Source organism: Aedes albopictus, chromosome 3, assembly GCF_035046485.1.
Source record: "Aedes albopictus strain Foshan chromosome 3, AalbF5, whole genome shotgun sequence".
Lineage (NCBI taxonomy): Eukaryota > Metazoa > Arthropoda > Insecta > Diptera > Culicidae > Aedes > Aedes albopictus.
This window is the reverse complement of record NC_085138.1, coordinates 322,282,235-322,304,145: the sequence shown is the minus strand read 5'-3', so window position 1 is coordinate 322,304,145 and position 21,911 is coordinate 322,282,235. Positions and strand designations below refer to the sequence as shown.

Genomic DNA, 21,911 nt, shown 5'->3' with positions numbered 1-21,911 from the left:
CCCATACAATATAAACTTTGTTTTTCCCTCGGTGCACCCGAATAAAAAATACAGTAGAAAAACCGAACGTTATATTGTAACAGTACTATTTAGAACCATATTTTTACAATAGACACCACTGTAAAAATAAAAATACAAAAACAATAAGATGTAACGTTGGATACCATACCGTGAATTGTAAATAAGATTTTTACAATATATTATACAGGTTGTTAAGTATCGTAACAATATAAAAAAATATTTTTCTCCATATATATTTTTTTGCAAAACCATACATTTTATTGTTAATGAATTGTTCAAAATACTGATACGTGGGTTTGAATATACCGTACATTGTATGGTACATGAATGGTTTCAAACAATAAAATGTACCGTAAATAAATTGTTTTTAATTGTAATTTCACTACTGGTTATACATTTAATTCAATGGTTTTGGAATGGTTCTCTTTTGTTAAGTTGAATTGTTTTACATTACATAAACCATATATTGTTATATTATCTTGCCATTTTCCTCCTGTTAATGGCATCTTAGGCTTATTAGATTTATTAGAATGCGCTTTGGGAATTCCCAGAGCGTTTTGGATAACCCTTCATATATAGGATCGCCCACGTCTAAGTCTGAGTAGTCTCTGATTGCATTAACAGTTGAAGCTTAGGCTCCCATTCCCCACCAGCCAGATAACCGGGTTTCGCAAACTAAGCATTATTTGTGGCAACACTTTGAGCGGCATGATGGAACTATGCCGAGCGCGCTAAGTGTTATTAGACCACTAATGTAGTTGCATGAAGTGGGTGACGAGGTACATAAGTATAATTACAGCGTGCTTAACCGTTATTGCAATATTGAGGCACCAGTTTGACTAAAGTTTGAAATACATAACAACTCATGAGATAACTGTCAAGTTCGATTCAAATATAAGTTAGGTTAAAAAGCGCAGATGAACCTATATTAAAAGTCATTTCAGTGTTCAGTCCTGTCCATATGTTAAAGATGGCTCTACGTCAAAGATAAAGTTTGTCAACCGCATTTGATTCGATTGTGGTCGAAGGCAAGTTCACATGAGAGAAGAGGAGAAAACTCCCCTAAATGCAAATACAGAAAGAATAGTGTTGAAGTGTTGAACTCATCTACTGATTTACGGTAATCTGACCTGCATCTTTCCGGGTTGGCCTACATTGCATTAGTATTTCTCTCATCGCACTCTACACACCTAGCCCGCCCTCGAGCCCGCCATATCTCTTGGACCCCTGCTTGGACCTGCAGTTCTTAGGACATCTGGTTTACCACTGATTTAAACATGTTATTGGCATTAACCCTTTGGAGCCGGAGGGGTCATATATGACCCCGGAGATGAAACCGAGCATAACAAACGTGTTCGACACCAGCGAGGTTGCGTCAACAGCGGCGAAAAAAATCGATTCCAAAAGGTTAAATTGATGTTTCAACTTATTCACTTTTTTTTTTCTTTCCTTTCCTTTGCATCAAAAAAGTCACAAACATCAACAAAACAAAGCACGGGAAAAAATCATAAACTGAATAAATCTGGTGTTCGATTTGAATAGGTCGAATCTGCATAGGAATCACAGCAAACATACGATCTATTCAAATCGAACACCAGAAATAATTAAAAATTCACGGAAAAATAATGTTACGGAAAAGTGAATGGTTCAAACGTAAGAAAAACAGTATAATATATTTTTACATAAAAATCCAATGTAAATGTATAGTATAGCGAACCATTTCATTACAATACACTTTATTGTAGCTGGTACACTGTATGGTGCAGGAATGGTTTTCACCATACACCCTATGGTTAGTTTTTATCCGGGCAATCATAAACATCACGCGAGAGCTTTCCTTCTTCGCTTCAAACACGAGCAACCCTAGCAGCACGACGACCACAAAGACGCATGTCAAGCACCGATGGAAAGCGACTGGATGGAAGGGGTGTAGAATCCATCTGCTGAATGACGCGACGGTTGGTGAATGAGAGAAAACCACGAAGGAGAAAACGAGACAGGAGGCTTTGAGCGCGTGGTGGTAGCAGTGGATGCCGTCGTCGGTGCGGGACCTCAGTCTGTTAACGGTTTTTTGACGCGGACGGGTTGTGCATTAGTTTGGGGTTGAGATTTGTACAAAAAAAATGTGCTGGTTGGATTTTGTGAAAAAAAAATGAAATAAAAAAAAAGAAATTATATTAATGTGCTGAAGGCATTTAAAAGAAAATAACATGTTTTATTGAATGGAAGAATACGACAAAGATTATTCGAGGATTTCTTTAGAAATTTCTCCAAAAATTCCTGCAAGTATTTCTTCAAGGATTCTTTCGGACTTCCTCCAAGGTTCCTTTAAAAATATTATCAAACATCCGTTCATGCATGGATGGCTCCAAGTATTACCTCAGAAATTTATCAAATATATATTTTTTGAGGAACTCCGGCAAGATTCTTTCTTGGAAAAGTCTCCAAAGGAAACCTTGGAGAACTTCGTTAAAGTTCATCTGACGGATTCCTGGGAGGATTTAATGATATTCATGATATTCCGTACAGGTATTCCTGAAGGAATACTTGAAGAAATTCCTAGGAGAATTCTTGCAAGAATTCCTAATGAAACGCTTGTAGGAGTTCTTGGAAGAATCATTGTAAGTATTCTTGAATCAATGTAATTCTTCTGTCCTATTCTCACTACTTCGGGGCCCTTTCTTCTACCACCTTTCTCCACCAGCTTCCACCTAATCTACTACGATGGCGGCCTTCCGAACTCTGCGCTTCGGTGTCCTGCGAGGTAGCTCCATCTTTCACACTTTCTATGCGGGCACAAGGGAACGTCCATAAATTACGTCACGCTTTGGGGGAAGGGGGGTCACCAAAGTGTGATGACCCATACAAAAATATCATATTTCCCATACAAAAAGTGTGACATAGGGGGGAGGGGAGGTTGAAAATAGTCGATTTGTGCGTGACGTAATTTATGGACGTTCCCCAACCATCCGCACGATTAGTAACTACGACCTTTTAGGTTGTCGGTCCTTTCCGAAGTGACAATGACAGCTGAACAACAGCCTATTCAGCCATTTTTTTAATCAAGCTTAACCCTCTAATACCCAATCCCGCCTTTAGACGGAGTATAGTTTGAGCATTTTTGTAATTTTTGTTTTGTGGAAAATCATTATTTTTATATTTTTGGCTGATATTTAGGACTGTTCTGTATATCTCAAAATGGATTTTGGTGTATTTTAGAGCGTATTTACATTTTTTAAAAATCATTGAAAAATTGATGTTTTAGTCACCTTTTAGAAGTCATTGTTTATTTTGTATTAAATCGCTACAATTAACATATTTTAAATTTTTCGCAAACCATTCTATCCTTGTTCAATAGCTTAAGGGAATCGAATACACTCTAAAATTATTTACCCTAAAATTACATGGAAAATAAAATTTTCTGTGAAAAAATTTTAAAATAATAATATTCCAACAATAATCATAAAATCTCAAAATGTTTTCATCTCAAAAAATCCGTTCCCCGAATTGGCTTCCAGGAAAAATATAAAAGTGTGAGGATGTTCAATAATAAAAATTAGAAAAATCAAAAACTGAAATTCACGAAATCGAGAATTAAAAAGAATCATCTTCCAAAACATGTTTAAATCGATTTTAGAGGACGAAAAATGATATTTAGATCAGAATCAAAAATTTGGGTATTAGAGGGTTAAGAGTGGTTTATTTAGCCATTGTATAGCACTAATGTTTGTTGGGTTTGCAATTATCAATACTCTTGGAGTCCAAATGGATCACTGTCCTTTATTCTCGGTCAGCGACCTAAGCCATTCGTGTCCCTATCTCATCATCGTGACCGTTAACCCGTCCATCTTTGATTCTTCATCACCATTCCTACGGCCAAAGTACCTAAAGTCAAGGTTCTTTTTACTCAACCGTCAGTTAAAATTACTCAACTTTCGGTACTGTGCCGCTTACTCAATTTTGGCTTCCCGCATCGAACTCTCAAAGTTGGGTTGTTTTGCTATTCACTCTCTGACAACAATAAAAAGAGCGAATGAAACAGGATGCAAAAAAGAACTCAAAAGTGAGTTTAAAAATACTCAAATTTGGGTTCTCTTGTTTTTCAGTGCAGGCTACCAACAGGATCAGCTTGTCCCTTTGGTGGTGGATTTTGAAAACTGGTGGCGTAGTATGGTAGACTGTTCAACTTTTAACTACGGTCTAGAAGACATCTAACTAACGGAGAAAACTACACAACATATACGAACACTTCCTGCACTTTTTTATATAATACACGATTCCAATTCATACACAATTTCAAAAACACCCCACACTGAACTGTGATCGCTTACACGCACTATGGTCAAAATAAACGACTGGCCAAAACTGAAGCTTCTATTCTGAAATTAGTCTATGCTTCTACCCTACTGATTTTACTGAACTGTGAAAAAGTACATCAAGACATGCGATAAATTACTGTCAGGCCCTTTATGAGGAAACAAACCATCATCGTTTAGCAAAAACTCAAAAGCAGTTTTCTCGCTGAAATCTCAACCAATGTTAATAAAAATTTATCACTGCCCTTTGGCCACTATCTGGATAACAGTGAAATAATTTTCAATGACGGATTTGTGACTTAGAGGAAGAAAACTGCTTTTGAAAAATTGATGATTGTTGATGACTGAATGATGGTTATTTGAGCCTTATCCTGGTTTATCTTAAATCGATGCATTTGGTAATATTTTCGAAGAATAATGTTCATTCATCTAATGACATACATAACGAATTGTCCTTGATCAATTTTTAGTGCATGCTATTTGTTTGCAATCAAAAGCCTAATCCTTCAATTCCTTTTTTTCCTTCTTTTCCAGGCATCGCAGGTCTGTCTCGATCAACCCATCAGACCCCAGAGTCTCATATCGGACGACCTCGAGATACAGCCAAAGTACGAGAACAAGTTCCTCCATGCCGTGTACCACCCCTCGATGCCGGACCACTGCCGGGCCCCGCTCAATGCGGCCCTGCTGGCCGAGTGCGACAACAGCGGTTCGTTGTACTCGATCCAGTCCGCACCGGTGGTCCAGACAACGACTCTCGGCACTACTGGCGAGTCCACCCTCAACAGAGACATCCCCGGTGGCACCCTGCTACCGATCGACCCCATGGGAGTGGACGCCATTCTGGACCGGCAGCGGGATTCCTACCCGGGAGCCACGGGGCCACTCATCAGCCCACTTCACTGCAACACCCTTCCCAAGGAGGACCATCGCACGGACACCCTACTGCGACCTTCTTCGCTGGCCTTCGACACGGGCTACCACGTGGTCAAGCCTCATGGTAAGATTTGATTGCTCGAGCCTTGTGATCATCGAATGTTATGTAATCTTTTTCATTACAGTTGAACCCCAGTTGTCCGCCGAGTTGGACGAGGACGACAATGAAAACCTTTTGACTGTTTCGAGTTTAACTGCTAGACCATTGATTGCCAAGTCTCGTGAACTTAGAAGCAAAAAGTGAGCAACCCTACATGGTGATAGCAAAACCGTTCAAACTTATGAGTCCCTTATCTAATTTCTAGGGAAAAGCAACTCAAGCGCAGGAAGAAAGTGTCCACCGAAACCAGCAGTGAAGACGGCGAGGAAGGGCCACCCGACGGAGGCTACGGATGGGTGATCGTGTTTGGAGCCTTCTCCGTTCAGTTTTGGGTCGCTGGTCTGGTCAAGTCCTACGGCGTCCTATATGTAGAAATCTTGGAAAACTTTCCGGACTCATCGGCCACCACGGCCTCGTGGATTCCAGCTATTTTATCCGCTTTGTGCTTAGCTTTAGCGCCGGTGTCTAGTGCCCTGTGTCAACGTTTCTCGCCTCGTATTGTCGTGATCATTGGTGGCGTCTTCTGTGCGCTGGGGCTCACGATGAGCTACTTCGCCACCAGTCTGTACCATTTGCTGCTCACCTTTGGGATACTCACTGGGATCGGCGGTGGGCTGTCCACCACGCCCGGCATTGTCATCGTTTCGCAGTACTTCGAGAAGCGGCGTGCCCTGGCTAATGGGATCACGATCTCTGGCACGGCGGCCGGAAGCTTCATTTTCCCAATGCTGATCGAAAGGTTGATTCACCTGTTCGGCTTTCATGGTACCATTCTCATTTTGGGTACGTATATGTGTGATTGTGTTTCATAAATACAACTAGAGTAATTCATCAATTGTTGAGCAGTTAGCAGTATGTACTGGCATTTTCGTTTTTAGTTGTTTTTCCTTCTATATAACATTCAACACTAAATTTTGTTATGGGATGAGAAAAAATAAGATCCGGGGTTTGGGACTCTAGAAGTGTCATAGCGAAAGAATTTTTGAATAATATTTGACCAGGCCTTCACTGTTTATGACCGTAATTTGTATAAGTTCTCCATACAAACTTCGGTCATAAACAGTGAAGGCTCGGTCCATTATTTTTCAAAAATTCTTTTACTATGTCACTTCTAGGGTCTCAAACCCCTGTTCTTATTTTTTCCCATCCCACAACTCCAAATTTTGTAAAATTTTGTCGAGCAGTGTAATTCCAGGGTATGTAGGATCCATTAATTTCTTACACTACTCATGGAAAACTACTAAAAGTAGGAACAGAAATGTTGAACGTGTTCTTTAGCTGGCCCATCACAATGTTGACTGATTCTGAAAAGTTAAACAGTTCACTTTGTTACAAATATGTCTCACAGAGGTCCAATTTTGAAAAAAGCTGTCAGAAACTCAATTTTTGAACATGTCTTATATGGGATATAAGATATATGCTAAAGGAAAAAGTGCTGATTTTTTGATAAAGAACACAAACAAGTTCAACCACTAAAAAAGCCTATTGATATAAGTTATACAATTGCTTTAAAAGTTTATTTGTTAGTACTTGTGTATATCAGACATCTGCAATGGAGCAATAGATTAAAATAACACTTTTTGGCTTCAAAATTGACATTACATGTCATTAGTACGAGAAATTCTTACAGTTCGACTTCAAAGTGTCTTACAAATCGCTCCCCGCTACTCCTTGCGGGGAGATTCCGTTCAAATGCTCGTTTATGTATGCAGAATCGGTTAAAGGAAAATGCAACTACCAAGAGCTGCCAAAACAATAGCGCCATGATGATATGTGTATAGTAAAATTATATGAAAAACATCAATTTTGTTCGAAGAAATTGACAAAAAATGAAAATGGCTTTAAAATGAAATTGAGCGCTAAATCATGTTCCAATACATTCATATAGGCTAAAACTAGCAGACTACTATGATTTGGTAATTTTTGCCAGGTATTTTCAAATCTGGACCACTGTGTGTCTGTTTTCCATTTTTAAGTTTCATGGGAGTTTCAGAGAGGTTTCAGAGGGGTTCTCTTGGGTTCCAGGGAGCTTCCAAGGAGGGTTCCAGGTATGTTTCAGAGACGTATCAAGGCTTGTCGGGGAATTTCAGGGGGTTTTGAAAGGATTTCCGTTGGACTGAAGGGAGATGTAAGGAATATTCGAGGAAGTTTCAGAGGCTTTTCAAAACGTTTCAGTTGCTTGGGGCTCTCAAGAGAGTTTTAAAGTGAAGGCGTTTAAGGAGCTTTCAGAACGCGACTGAACGCAGAAAACCTTCTACAAACCACTGAAGCCTCCTGAAACTCTAAAATAACCGAAAAAATCCTGAAACCAACTGGAACTTGTTTGAAGTCCCCAGAAACGTCAGTGGCGGTGGATTCCCTAACCTCAAATCTACCTGTTCAGCGAATGTAAATTATTGAATTTTCTTAACAAATTGTTTTGTAATTTGTATAAAATGTCGAAAATAGTCGTGTCCACCCATTTTCAATTTGATCTTGATACTGTATTCTCCGCAAATGCAAGTTTTAAGGTCGTTGAACAGGTAAAAAGTGAGGTTACGAGGCGCCACTGTGAAACGTTTCTGACGCCCCCTGAAGTCCTCTGGAATTCCTTGAAACATCTTTTAAACCCCATGAAACCTTCGGGAACGCACCAGCAATCTACTGAGACCCTTAGAACATTCCTGGGACCCCTTGAAACGACTTAATCAACTGTAATCTGCCCCTGGAACACCCCTCTGCAACTCACGTGAAACCCACGTGGAACTCTTCTGAAAGCGCTTTAAACCCTTTGGAACATGGGCCATTTGCTCTTCTTAAGCTCCCTGAGATCTCCTGGAACATAACCGACACACCCTTAATCCCACGGAACGCCGTTGAAACCTCATGGAACCCCCCTGGAACGCGCCCCTGAGAACACCTGTACCTGGAACCCCCTCAACCTCCTTAGGAACTCATTAAATGCATGTGAAACCACTGGAACGCTCTTGAAACGTCCATGAAACCTCTTGAAACACTCATGAAACCTCTTGAACAACCCAAGAACCCCTTTGAAACTCTATGAAACGTCTTGGATCACCCCTGGAACGCCGCTGAAATCACATGGAACGTCTCTGAAACTCCCTGGAAAGCACCTGAAACCCTCTGGAACGTTCATGAAACTCCCTGGAACACCTCTGAAGCACCTTGAAAATTCCCAGAACGCCCCTGAAACGGCTAGAACGCTTCTTAAAACCCGTTTAACCTGCACTTACCCGACCTCTGACAACTCATTTCCAAAATGCTGGTATTTCGTCAATTCTCATTCGTTTTTTTTTTTTTGAGTTGAGGGCGCTCAATCGATCATAAATTGGTGCTAGTTAATTATACTCAAGTGGCCATGCGATATCCGGAACCATTCCGGGGATATTCCAGATTGTGCTCGGGTTAGGATGGTTGCCAAAATGGCTAAAAGTGATTATTTCATGTGTTATTGTGTATGAACCATCGATTTTCAGCGAAATTATTGTTGCGAACGGTGAAACACAACTACGATAACCAGATTTGAATAAGTTGACTCATCCGAATCTACGCGACAGGTTCCGCGAGGCCTCATTGGGGAAACTTCTGGTTTTCAACCGTAACATGCCGTGCGACATATCAATCTTCATGATTTCGAATGACTAAGTCAGGAACGATAGACTGAAGTCTGTGTCAACTAATATGGCCACCCCGGAACGTCTAGCACAGGTTCTACAAGGGTATCATCGGGGACATTTTTGGTATGCGAGTAAAACATGCCGTGCGATGTATACATAAATCTTCATGATTTCGAGAGAATATTGCAGAAAAAAATGACTGAAGTATGGTTCAACTGCTGTGGCCACTCCGGAACACCTGGAACAAGTTCCGGGGAGGCCTCTCAAACACAATAACACACGAAATAATTATTTCTAGTCATTTGGCAAAACAGGACTCTCCCCCACCTCCTGACCCCAGTACAATCCGGAATATCTCCGGAATGGTTCCGGATATTACATAGCTACTTCAGTAAAATAAACTTGCACCAATTTATGACCGATTGAGGGCGACTTCAAAAAAATCGGATGAAAATTGACGAAATGCCAGCATTTTGAAAATGTGTTGTCGGGGGTCGAGTAGGTGAAGGATAAAATCCCGTTTAAAACACCTCTGAAACTCCCTGGACCACCCTTGAAACCCCTTGAAAACTCCTGAAACTCCCCTGAAACTCTCTGTAACGCCCTAGGTACCGTCCTTATAACGCCCTCTGAAACCTAATGAAACCTTCTGAAATCCCTTGGAACGGCCCTGAAACCACTATTACCCTAGGTATTGTTTATCTCGTGTAACTTTTGAAAACGGCCAAACTTATTTTGCAAACTGACACATTTATGCCATTTTAGCACCCAACTTTAGCCATTGTTTTAAACCAATATTGTTTTAAATTGCTAAAAGATTCCAGCTCTCTCTCTTCTTGGCGCTACGTTCCAACTGGGACACATCGAGAACTTTCACAATTTTTAACTGAGATCCCCCACAGCCAATGTTTATTTTGCAAATTTCTATAATGGTAGTCATGGAGATATTTTATATACAATGTAGCTAAGGAAATGTCGATTATGAAACGGATTCTGGGCTAACCGGGAACCAAACTCGCCACCCTCAGCATGGTTTTGCTGATGGCACATGCGCTTACCACATCGTCTATATGAGCTTTACTCTTTGGAGCCGGAGTGTTTTGCAAGAGTGGCCGCAACCTCGCTGGCCTCGAACAAGTTTTTTATGCTCGGTTTCAACGCCGGGATCATATATGTCCCCCCGTTTCCAAAGAGTTAAATACTATTCTTCTTAATTTCTTCTGGAACAGAACAAACAATAAATACTGCTTGTTGTTGTGATTACAAGTCAACCAATTTACTTGTTCTTTCCGGCATTTCTGGGATTCCTACAGGTTTACATATGTTAGGATTGCTCCAGCTATTTATTATGAGATTTGTGTTGTGAATTTCCTGCTTGATTCTTCAAATAATGCTGTAATTCTTTCAGAGATTTGTCCATTAGAAACCCTTAAGGAATTCGATGTGGTATTCTCCCAGAAATTCTTGCTGCGATTCCGTCAAGAATTTTTGCTTGGTTTCTTATAAGCATTTTTGCTGGTGTTTCTCCAAGAATTCCGCCGGATGTTTTTAAAAAAATTCTTTCGAGGATTTTATAACGAATCATTCAGATGTGTCTCTTTAAGATTTTTCCAGGCATTCCTCCTGTGATTTCTCCAGTAGTTTTTCTTGAGATTCGTTCAGGAACTCCTGCTAGGATTCCTCCAAAACTTTTGCTGATATTCCTGCAGGACTTTTTATTTTTTCAAAAATGTTTATATGAATTCCTACAGCGATGCATCCAAGGCTTTCTCCAAGGATTTCTCCGTTAATTCCTCCTACAATTGCTACGTGGATTTATCCAGGGGTTTTCCTAGAAATTCTTTCAAGACATGCTGCTGGGATTTCTCCATACATATCTGCATTGATAGTCCATGAACTTTTGCTGGAGTTCCTCTAAGAATATTTCTAGAAATTACTATAAGAACCCTTTCAGATATTTGATCATGCATTCTTCCTATAATACCCCAGGGGTTCCTGAAGTCCTGCTGAGATTCCTCCAGAAATTCTTGCTGGCATTGCTGTAGGATTTTATCCAGTTATTTCTACAGGAACTCCTTTAGTGATGTATTCAGAGAATTCAATAGATATTTCTGCAATAAATACTATATGAATTACTCTATGCAATAGTCCATGAATAAATCTACGGAAAGCACGAATTTCCCAACTGGAAGAGATTTCTTCAAAGATTGCAATAGGGATTCTTTCAATGATTTTTCAGAAAATGCTTCAAGAATGCCTCTAGAGATTTCTACGGAGATTGCAGTAATAATTCTTTCAGAAATTTCTTAAGGGATTTATCCGGAGCTCCTGTAAAGGTGTTTGCTCAAACTACTTACGGGATCACTTCGGGAATGTCTTGAGGGTTACGTTCCGTAATTCCTCGGATAATTTCTTCAGAATTTCCCCAAACATTTCTTCAAGAATTTCTCCAGAGATTTTTTAGAGATTAGGCTCTGGAAGTTAGAAGAAGGCTGTGTTCCAGTAGGGAGGTAATGACAAAAAGAAAATGAAATAAAATATTTAATAGTTCTGCTGTAAAAGCACTGAATGTTAACTTAAGGCGAAACTAGAAGCATTTCCTCATTTTTTTGGTTTTCAATTTTTTATTATACATATGTATAACGAAGCAATATTTTCAAAATCGTTTTTCGTGCACATGTAGAGCATGGATCAAGGTATTTTCTAATTTTTTTTTTGTGGTGGAAAAAGTTTTCCATTTTTGGAGAAACCATTTTTTTATTCAAAAATGGTTTCTGCAAAAACGAAAAACATTTTCCAGCACGAAAAGTAATCAGGAGATACCTTGATCCATACTCCACATGTGTACGAAAACCGATTTGAAAATATTGCTTCGTTATTTTATAAAAAAAAACAAAAACCAAAAAGTGAGAAAATAGATCCAGTTTCGCCTTAACCAAATACCATTTTTATTCAGTACCCTTAACACCCATTCAATTTTTAAAGGTTCGTTCAAATATAACGTAACGCAAAATTTGGCAATTTTAAACCCTATCTGCTATGCCTCCCCCGCGTAACTATTTTTGTAAGAGAAATTTTTTTTTATATGAAGCATAAAACAGCGCTGCCCCCCTCCCCCTACGTAATACTTGAACGAACCCCAAGGAGACCCTCCACGCCTATCTCCGCCACTGAGGTGCTCAGAACAATTTTTCATGAATAAAAAAAAATATTTTAAAAAATGTCCCGATTTTGTCAGGTACCCGATATTGTCAGCCCAAAATGCTACTAGGGGCTGACAAAATCGGGTCCTTACTGTATTTTAAAGTGTCCAAAGTAGCCCCGCATGACGGTAATGTAAATGTAGTTTTAAATAAAATTCATCTAGTACATGAAATTTAGTAAATTCAGCATTTGTTCAAGTGATTGCGGAGGAGTTAAAAGTTGAGAAACTCATGACATGGCGACCGTGACAGGACCCGAATGTTCAGATGCGAAGTTCGGGGTCAAGTCATTGATTTCAAGCACAATAAGCATAATATTGCTTCACATCATGATTCAGGGATCGCCTTTTTATTTAGGACTTATTGCAATTGAGCAAGAACAAGTTACACTATAGTTTACTTCTTGCAGTATACTTTTTTAATATTTGTGATTGAGGATGTGGTGCAGTATTAAGAATCCAACACATGTGTCCTTGAACGGGTCTCATAGCAGATATAAAACAGTGAATACAAACTCATAAATGAATCGTTTTCATTCTTCGACCAACGAGCATAGACCCACTTGCAAAATTATTATGAAAACTATGTTAATCTCACTACTTAATCGGTGGTATATTTTCCTAACAAGGCGTTCCTAATCACTTTACACACAAGAGAATTTAAAATTTTCATTTCTACTAAAAGTAGCCTGCCGAACAACTATTTCCACTGAAATTAAAATCGTTGTCTATGAATTCTATCAATATTTCTCATAAAATCGGTTCTAATTCGGTTAAAAATTTTATATCACCATTTTCCAGGTGGCTGCATGCTGCACGTATGCGTATCCGGGGCACTCTACCGCCCAGTAGAAGACACCACTCAGAAGAAGCCAAACCAGCGGGAAATCGTTCCGTACGCCTCGCGGATGGACTTCAAGGATAACCTGGGGCACCTCAGCTCGTCGGAGGACCACCTAAGCCGACGGTGTCTGGAGGATCTGTTCCTGGACGAGACCCTCCGGGCCGACAAAAACCGCAACAGCCTAAACCTTGACGGCAAGTTCGGTAAGTTTGAGAAGTTCCGAAAGCAGAATGGATCCCGCCAGAGAGGGTGATCCCGCCGACTCGGGGATCCCCGCCAGGTATGGTGGAGGAAGTTCGTTCCTGCATTTCGCAACTTATATTAGATTCGCATGTAAATAGCCTCAAGTTATGATCCATCAGTCCATGAAATGTAGGATTCGTGAAGGTTTAGCAAAGTAGGGATGTCAAGGAGTTTCTTCAAGCGTCAGATGATAGGCTTAGGTAGTCGCGCTTTTTACTCATCAGTTCGGTTGATTTCCTTTGCTGACGGCATTCATACTTTCGAACTAGCAGTTCCTGTCGTGATAGTACGCGTTCGGATAGGATTGTTTTTGAATTTTCGCAGCCTATTTTGGTTGAGTGTAATACCACAGTTATGGATATTCGGCATCGGTAGTTAGACAGTCAGGTCATCGCACCCCTGAAGTAAAGCAAGGCACAGATCCACCCTCCTGAAGTTTCGGTTAAGGAAACGCAGAAAGTGTAGGCTCAAAATTGTTCGACCCCCCTTTTGATAGCACATCGATAATCAAAAATAAAACTAGTTGGCAAATTGTAGGAACCACTGAGCAACTGCATCCTAAGCAATAAGGGTTCTCACTTTTTTCCCAACGAAAATAAATTGCTTATAATTTTTTTAGATTTTTTGCAGATCAGATATCTCAGCTGTTCGTAATGACAGTATAAAGACACATGAATCGGTATACGATCTGCCGAATGTGCATCGCGATATGCATACAGCCCTGCGGGTGATTTGAACCATGTGTGTAATTTACCTTTTAAAAATCTGATTCCTGTTGACTTTTTAGTTTGATTAGTTTCAGTGCAGATATGTTCCGTAACTTATTATAATCTTAAATCGATTATTTTTTTTATCTTATACATTTGATTTGAACGATTTGCCTTGACGTGACATTACGTACTAAACTATACTAGACTCAAGAATATATTCAAAGACCCCAGGAATAGGAATATGATCTTCAGGGTGTTTTGTTGTATTATCATCACTATCTCATTTTCACGAAAGTGGCCATTATGAGCCCAATTGAGTTCCGATTGAGAACTTTTCACGTACTTGAACTACAGAGTAATGAACAAAGTCAAAAACAAGAACTTTGAGCTCAAGCTTGACGTAATACAATTCGACAGAAAATCTACTGTAGTTTCGCAAAGTATTAATGTTCGACATGCACACTAGCAAAGAATAAAAATAGAATGCCCTCTCTTGTCCTTTTCTATGTAAACGTCAAGCGACAAGACAAGTGGCGCTCTCTAAGCGTTTCAAGGTGGAAGCTCTATGTAACAGTGTGCGTGATTTGTCATAAGAGAAGGTGGTGTGCGTATGTTTTGGTATCCGTATACAATCAGTAACGCACACCACCGCATGAAAGTTGAACTTTCATCCGCAGATAGCGCTGCGGTAGTGTCCCCCCGAGCATCAGCGGAGTGGGCTTTCTTGATACAGTAGACGTTCGCTAGGTGCAAACGGTTTAACTGCAATGCTTTTTAACTGCAAGTCCGGTAAGTGCAACAAATTTGCAGTTATCGCACCGCTATCTGTCAAAACGGTGCGCCAAGTTAGCCCAAATGAACAGTCGAATGAATTTTGCGTTCATTTAACGTCAATTGATGGGTTCTTGACGTCTATCTGACGTTGCAGTTATCGAATTTTGTTCGCTAAGTGAAACGTAAACATGTTGCAGTTATCGAACGTCTACTGTATTCTTATTCTTTGACACTAGGGTGCCAATGAAAATCGACTTTTCAAATTTCAAAAACGGGAAGCGCTCAAAAGTTTCGGCTCCTCAAAACAAGACCCCATGAAAAATTTCAGCTCAATCGGACTTTGCTAAGTGTTACCCCACTAAGTCCAAAAAGTAAATTTCTTTCAAAAAAAAATTTTTTTGAGATAACACCAGATCTCGACATTTCATGCACTTTTAAGGTATTTGGCATCAAAATTTTTTTTTTCGATTTCAAAATTTTCATGTATTTTTCGTGTTTCAAAACAATTAAACTTTGACCGCTTTGGGGTAACACTTAGTGAAGTCCGATTGAGCTGAAATTTTGCATGGGGACTTGTTTTGAGGAGACGAAACTTTTGAGCACTACCCGTTTTTGAAATTCGATGGTCAAATTTTTCCCATATAGGGGAAATTACCTATTCTCGGCCGTTTTGTTCTCTTCGTCTTTGGGGGTTTTTTGAAACCTATTGAACTCAGAGTTGGTCTCATATCCTTCCCAACTAAGCTAAATTATATGGCCATGTTTCAGGCAATTTGGCTGACAAAAACCGCCCATGACGAAGAGAACAAACCTGCCGATAATACCCACCCGAGTAGAGGTGAATGGCAAACCAAAAACAAAAGAATAACAAATTTTATTGTCATAACTTATTTTGTCATTCATGAGTTCTTCATGAAAAGCTAAAAACAACATGTGAATAGCATAATATGATATCATATCAAAATATGCCATTCGCTTGTCATTTTAAAATGTGGAAGAATAACTACTGAATGTCTTATTTTGATATCATAACAAATTTTGCAATTAGTGAGATATTGTTGACCTTTTGCGAGTTTGATGAACTCGCAGTTTTGGCACTTATCAAGAACAACATAATGACAAAATTTGAATTTTGGTTATTCTAATGGTAAATTTTGATAGTTGTTTGGAATTACTTTCCATCCAAAAAACTTATATGTTTTCATTTTGTTATTGGAATAAACAACATAATATACCCTTCTTTTGGATGACAAGGGAATAACTAATTTTGATATTGTTCTATTTTCAATAACTCAATAATGGTATATTTTGCAATTCTCAATCTTAATTTTTTTGTTCTTGGTTTGCCATTGGAATGTCAAAATTTGACATTCTTTAGTTATTTTATCGAACAATGTCAGTTATTATTTTTGCCCTTTTGTCACTTATTTCAAACAAACCAATGACAAATTTTACCATTCAGTAATTCTTTTTGAATGGCAAAACTTGCAATTGTTTTGTAATTCTTTTCTGCCCGGTCATTGTCACCCTATTCCATTGGCACCGTAATGCACACGGTATGATCAGTCCATATTGGAGTTTGAAGCTATGGTCAGGATCAGAGTTTAAAATTTTCATTTTCAGTGAGTGAAATTCAACGTGAATTTTGAAGATACTCAACTGAGGGATCAAAATAAAATTCATTTTGGTGAATGAATTTTTTCACCTATTCATTCATTTTTCTGTCACCGACAATTTTCACTGAGAAATATAACTGGACCGTAAATCCCGATTATACTTCTAATCACCACAAAACTTGTGAATAGTAGTTAATTAGAATATTGATTATGTTCTCTATTTGTCCATTAAGTCGGATTGCGCGTCTGTTGGCAGAAATTGGACATTTTACGACGTGCGACAAAATATTCGTGACAGAGATTTGAATGAAAAAAGAGAGGCATTCAGCTGACAATGAATGTGGCCAAACGCGAATGAAAAAATGAGAATGTCAATCTTCACTTTCAATCTTCGATTTTTTTACTCTCTGGTCAGGATAAGGCAACCAAATATTCACTATAATCAATAGAAACGTCTGAATGAAATAGAAAATATGTACCCTTGATTTATTCTTTTTCGCTTAAACGAAAAATTGAGAAAGATTTTAGAATCCTGGATAGAGGTGAATGAAAAACTAAAACAAAATAATAACAAATTTTGTTGTCATACCTACTTTTGACATCTACTGAATGACTAACTTTGCTATCATAACTAATTTTGTAATTGGTGAGATACAGGGGGTGGCCAATATTGAAATAGGCAAGTTTGTTTTTCTCTCAAAACAAAAAGTAATTGTTCATAGAGCGCATTTAAAATTTCTCATATTTTGATTAATTGTTAACCTATTATCTGTGCACAAATTTTGGGTTCGTGAAGCTACACGACCAGAAGCACATAACAAGATCATAACAAAATTATGGAAACTGTTGTTATAAATACAGCCATTCCATAGAAAAACGATATAGTGCAACTCCGATTGTCGTGAAACTTGGTGGGTTCGTAGTTCTTCAAAAATAATCAGACCCGTATTTTTTTTAGTTCGTCATTAGGGTGACCAATTGTCAGATAAGGTGGTCCAAAAAATCAAGGTTTTTAAGAACTAAAGATTTTTTTAAAAATTATCAGTTTTAATCTTATTAACCGATTTTAAACTTTTTTTTCTTTGTTTAAAAGCTATAGGAAGCAATCAGTGAAGTACTAGATTGAAAGTAGTGAGCTGGATTTTTGTATGGTGAGATGATCAGTTCTCCGTTTTTGCAATGAAATGGTGCAAACAGCGTGGGTTATATGATTTCTTGCCTAATTTGATGCTGTTTGAGCAAAAGTTTGGGTAACTGCGTTGTTGTATTATTTATTTCTTGCAACTTCAACAACACAGTTACCCAAACTTTTGCTCAAACAGCATCAAATTAGGCAAGGAATCATATAACCCACACTGTTTGCACCATTTCATTGCAAAAACGGAGAACTGATCATCTCACCATACAAAAATCCAGCTCACTACTTTCAATCTAGTACTTCACTGATTGCTTCCTATTGAATTCTAGTTTTTAAGAAAAATACGTTGAATGGGCCAAATTGCGTTGTTGTGCAAGAAATTTGCAAATAAAGTAGTTTTTACGTTTTCATGGTTCTTCTTCTTCTTCTTTATGGCTCTACGTCCCCACTGAGACTTAGCCTGCCTCGCTTCGACTTAGTGTTCTTTGAGCATTTCCATAGTTATTAATTGAAGGGCTTTCTTTGCCAGCCATTGCATGAATTAGTATATTGTGAGGCAAGCACAATGATACACTATGCCCAGGGAGTCGAGAAAATTTTCCCGACCGGAACAGGAATCGAACCCGCCCACAGTGGTGCGTTGCTGAACAAAAGCCAGCCAAAACCTCTTACCCAAAACCCTCAAAACATATGAAAATCATGAAATCTATCACAAGTTTTCGCAAAATAAATCATACACCAATCGAAAGCACTGGTCTTAGGCTTACAAAATCGCACAACCACATCGTGGGCGCGCACGTCCTACTATAGTTTTAGATCAATTTTGACTCAAAAATGGGTAATTTTCAAGAATATCGAAGGATAACTCATTTTTAGGCAGCTTTTTCACAACTTAAATGCCATACCGATGATCTTCACATATCTACGAACAAAGCCTTCAAAGCAACTATTATAGTTCATGCGTTTATTAAAGCACGGGACACTGGCATAGCTGTGAATAAACATTATAGATTTTGTATGAAGGCCATAAACCACAGTCCGTTCAGGAGGCTGTCAAAAATTCAAATTTCAATGAATCGATCTGAAATTTTGGATTTCTACAGTTGAAATATTTAGGAATCTGACAAAAATATTATATCTACGTGAAAAGCATTTTCATTTTTTAGGTTTCGACCGCCCTCGCACCACTGTGCCGCCGTCTCCGGATTGGCGATCCATAGCCTTAACCACTAGGCTAACTGGAGACCCCGCGTTTTCATGGTATCGGTATCAAAAAGGTACCCTGATTTTATATTTTTATCTGAAATCTCAGGAAATTTGGCGTAACATATAAAAAAATCAGAGATGTATGTTTTTTAGTTTTTGAGAGATGATTTTTTGAAAATAAAAGGCCAAATTTTCCCATTAACTAACATATTTTTTAATTTGATATTTTGAATCCTTATACATGTATAGATACCAAAAAGACCAGGAATCATTCAAAAAAGCAAAACAAGGCATAGTTTTATGAGAATTTACAATATTAGGCAATTTTAGAGCAGCTAGTATCAAATTATATGACTCTCTCTATTCAAAAAAACATATCCCAAAAACTAAGAAACGTACATTTCTGATTTTTTGATATATTACGCTAAATTTTCTGAATTTTCTGATAAAAATATAAAACCAGGGCACCCCTTTGGTTCCGAAATCTAAAAAACGTGAAAAAAACTGTGCATATTTTTTGCACAAAAATACAATTCAGCCCATTCAACGTATTTTGCCTGAAAACTAGAATTCAATAGCTTTCAAACAAAAAAAGAAGTTTAAAATCGGTTAACTGGTTCAAAACTGATGATTTTTCGAAAATTAAAAAAAAACTTTGATGTTTACGACCACCCTATCTGGAAATTGGTCACCCTAATGACGAAATAAATAAATACGGGTCGAATTACAAACCCACCAAGTTTCACGATAATCGGAGTTGCACTATATCGTTTTTCTATGGAATGACTGAATAAGGATGGCAACTGTTGTTATAAATAAGGATTTTTCCATGTGAATGCCCATAATAAAATTATATTAACATTTATTATATTTTTAGTAACTGAATTTTAACAGAACTTGTTTCATTTATTCAAAATGATGTATAACAGCATTTGTTATATTACGCATAATAATATCCCAGGTAACCATTAAGCATTTGAATAAGCCGTGTATCAGCCCGTATCACGCATTTCAACTGCTTGCTGCCCTACATAAGCAGTTCGAATGCATAGCTGCCTTGAGTTAGCATAAGCTGTGCTGCTCAAAAGCTTTCGGCTGTTAATTAGCATTTTAACTGCTTGAAGTGGTTTCACTTGAGAGCATACAGAATGCTTTTCAACTGCTCTTTAAATGCTAGGAGCAAAAAGGTTGGGAGATATGTTACGCATTTGGTAACACATTTTGTCTCTCTCTTACAGAGCCTATGCTTCTGTTTACAAATTTGTGTATCTTATTTGTTTCTTCATTTTCCCCTACTAATCCAAAAGCACCGAAGAAAACATTACTGCAGCTGGATTGGATTGGGAACTTGTTCATCAAAAAATCACCAATTATTTATCATTTCGTCGGAAAATATGTGCCGAATAGGTGGATGCTTTGGTGGATCATAGGATTGTTTGAAAGAGGGAAGAAAGAATCATATTCCACAGATATTTAAAAGAAGGGATCGTAATGCTCTACCGCAATGAAATATCTCAATGAAAACAAGTTTTGGATGTTGAATCTGAAGCTGTTATCGAATCATTCTTTATATTGGCGATTAAATCAACGCACGCCACCGGGACAGCTTTAGCATCGTGGATCAGGAGCAACAGAATCCGAAGCAGATATGATTAATCAATCTCCGGATCGTAAGTTCAAACCTACATCACTACAAAAATCAGCAAAAAAGTACCACCTAGCACCGGCTGGAATATGGAAGGACGATGAAGCGGGGAAGCAGGCTGAGAGAACGAGAAGCAGACGTCAATCTATTTTTGTTTTTTTTGCTCGATGAGGCGTTACGCTTCTTTGACATTTCGTCGCGACGTTCCTGAAGGGATATCACTAAGACAGCCCGTTATTTTGCCAAAACCTGCTGTGAGGTAGCACTATAGGCGCATATACGGCTAATTAGCACTAAACGCCTTGTCGTAAAGGCTACTATAATGCTGAAGGAATGCTATTTTAAATGCTTACTGGTTACTTGGGATAATTGCCTCTAACATAATTTCGTAACACGTTTATTTCAATCTCTGTTATAGTCTTTCTGTAACAAATTTATTTCAAAATTTATAAGATTTTTTGTGTTGTCGCGAAAAAGATTAATATTTTTTGTTATTTTGGTCACTCCAGCTAAGAGATTTATAACTAAACTTGTTACGAATTTGTTCTGAATAGTAAAACAGAACTTGTTATAATTTTGTTACGATTTCGCAAGTTGAGTCTAACAATATTTGATATAACCTTGTCATGATTATATTCCAACTTGTTATATTTTTGTTTTAATTGGATCGAGTTTTGTTAGATTTTTTATTATTTTAACTACTAATGGTACATATAAAACATGTACATGTAACAACAGTTGTTATAAAAATCATTGTATCAAAATAACACAACCTGTAATAATTTTATTTTTTATTTTTTCATCCAGTCGGGTAGAACCGTTCTCTAATTTTCTCTAATCAAATTCTCTAATTCTTTGAATTCTCTAATCAAAACTAATATTTGAACTGTCATGTCTTCAAAACCAGTAAATCGAATTTAATAAAATGTTGAGTATTCATTAACAATACATTCAAGCATCAATTATTGAATGTACTAATTTCTCACAACGAATAAAGTTATACCGGTTCGACATTGTCTCTCATATAGAGGAAATTTAGTCAAATTTACAACACCACACAAAAATACTACATGTACATGTTTTTCTTTAATCCAAATAGGTTCAAATATATCTGATTAGAGATATCTTGAGAACAAAGGAAGAAAATTTTTGGATATAAATTAACACTTTTTCGAGAAAGATCCAAAAAGTGTCATACCATCAGAACTTTTTTCTACGTTCAAAAAGTTCCTACTTTTTACAGACTTTTGCAGCAATAATATATTGAAGATAACTTTTAAGATTTTATTTTGTTATTCGAATAAGTAACTTAATATACATTTTTTGTTGACAAGAGAATAACTAATTGTGTTATTGTTCTGTTCTCAATTGCTCAATTATAGTTTATATTGTTTTATATCAATTCCCAATTTTACCCAAGTAACCAGTAAGCATTTAAAATAGCATTCCTTCAGCATTATAGTAGCCTTTACGACAAGGCGTTTAGTGCTAATTAGCCGTATATGCGCCTATAGTGCTACCTCACAGCAGGTTTTGGCAAAAT

General features: G+C 37.9%; 1 protein-coding gene across 1 annotated transcript in view; it reads left to right on the top strand.

Moving 5' to 3' along the window:
- Positions 1-21,911, top strand: part of LOC109401182 (uncharacterized) — a 124,259-nt gene that overhangs the window by 65,243 nt on the left and 37,105 nt on the right. Inside the window, exons 2-5 of the mRNA XM_029856282.2 lie at positions 4,872-5,337; positions 5,399-5,513; positions 5,579-6,156; positions 12,994-13,239. Coding sequence (XP_029712142.2) covers positions 4,872-5,337; positions 5,399-5,513; positions 5,579-6,156; positions 12,994-13,239 — 1,405 coding nt within the window. The remainder of the gene's footprint in view (positions 1-4,871; positions 5,338-5,398; positions 5,514-5,578; positions 6,157-12,993; positions 13,240-21,911) is intronic.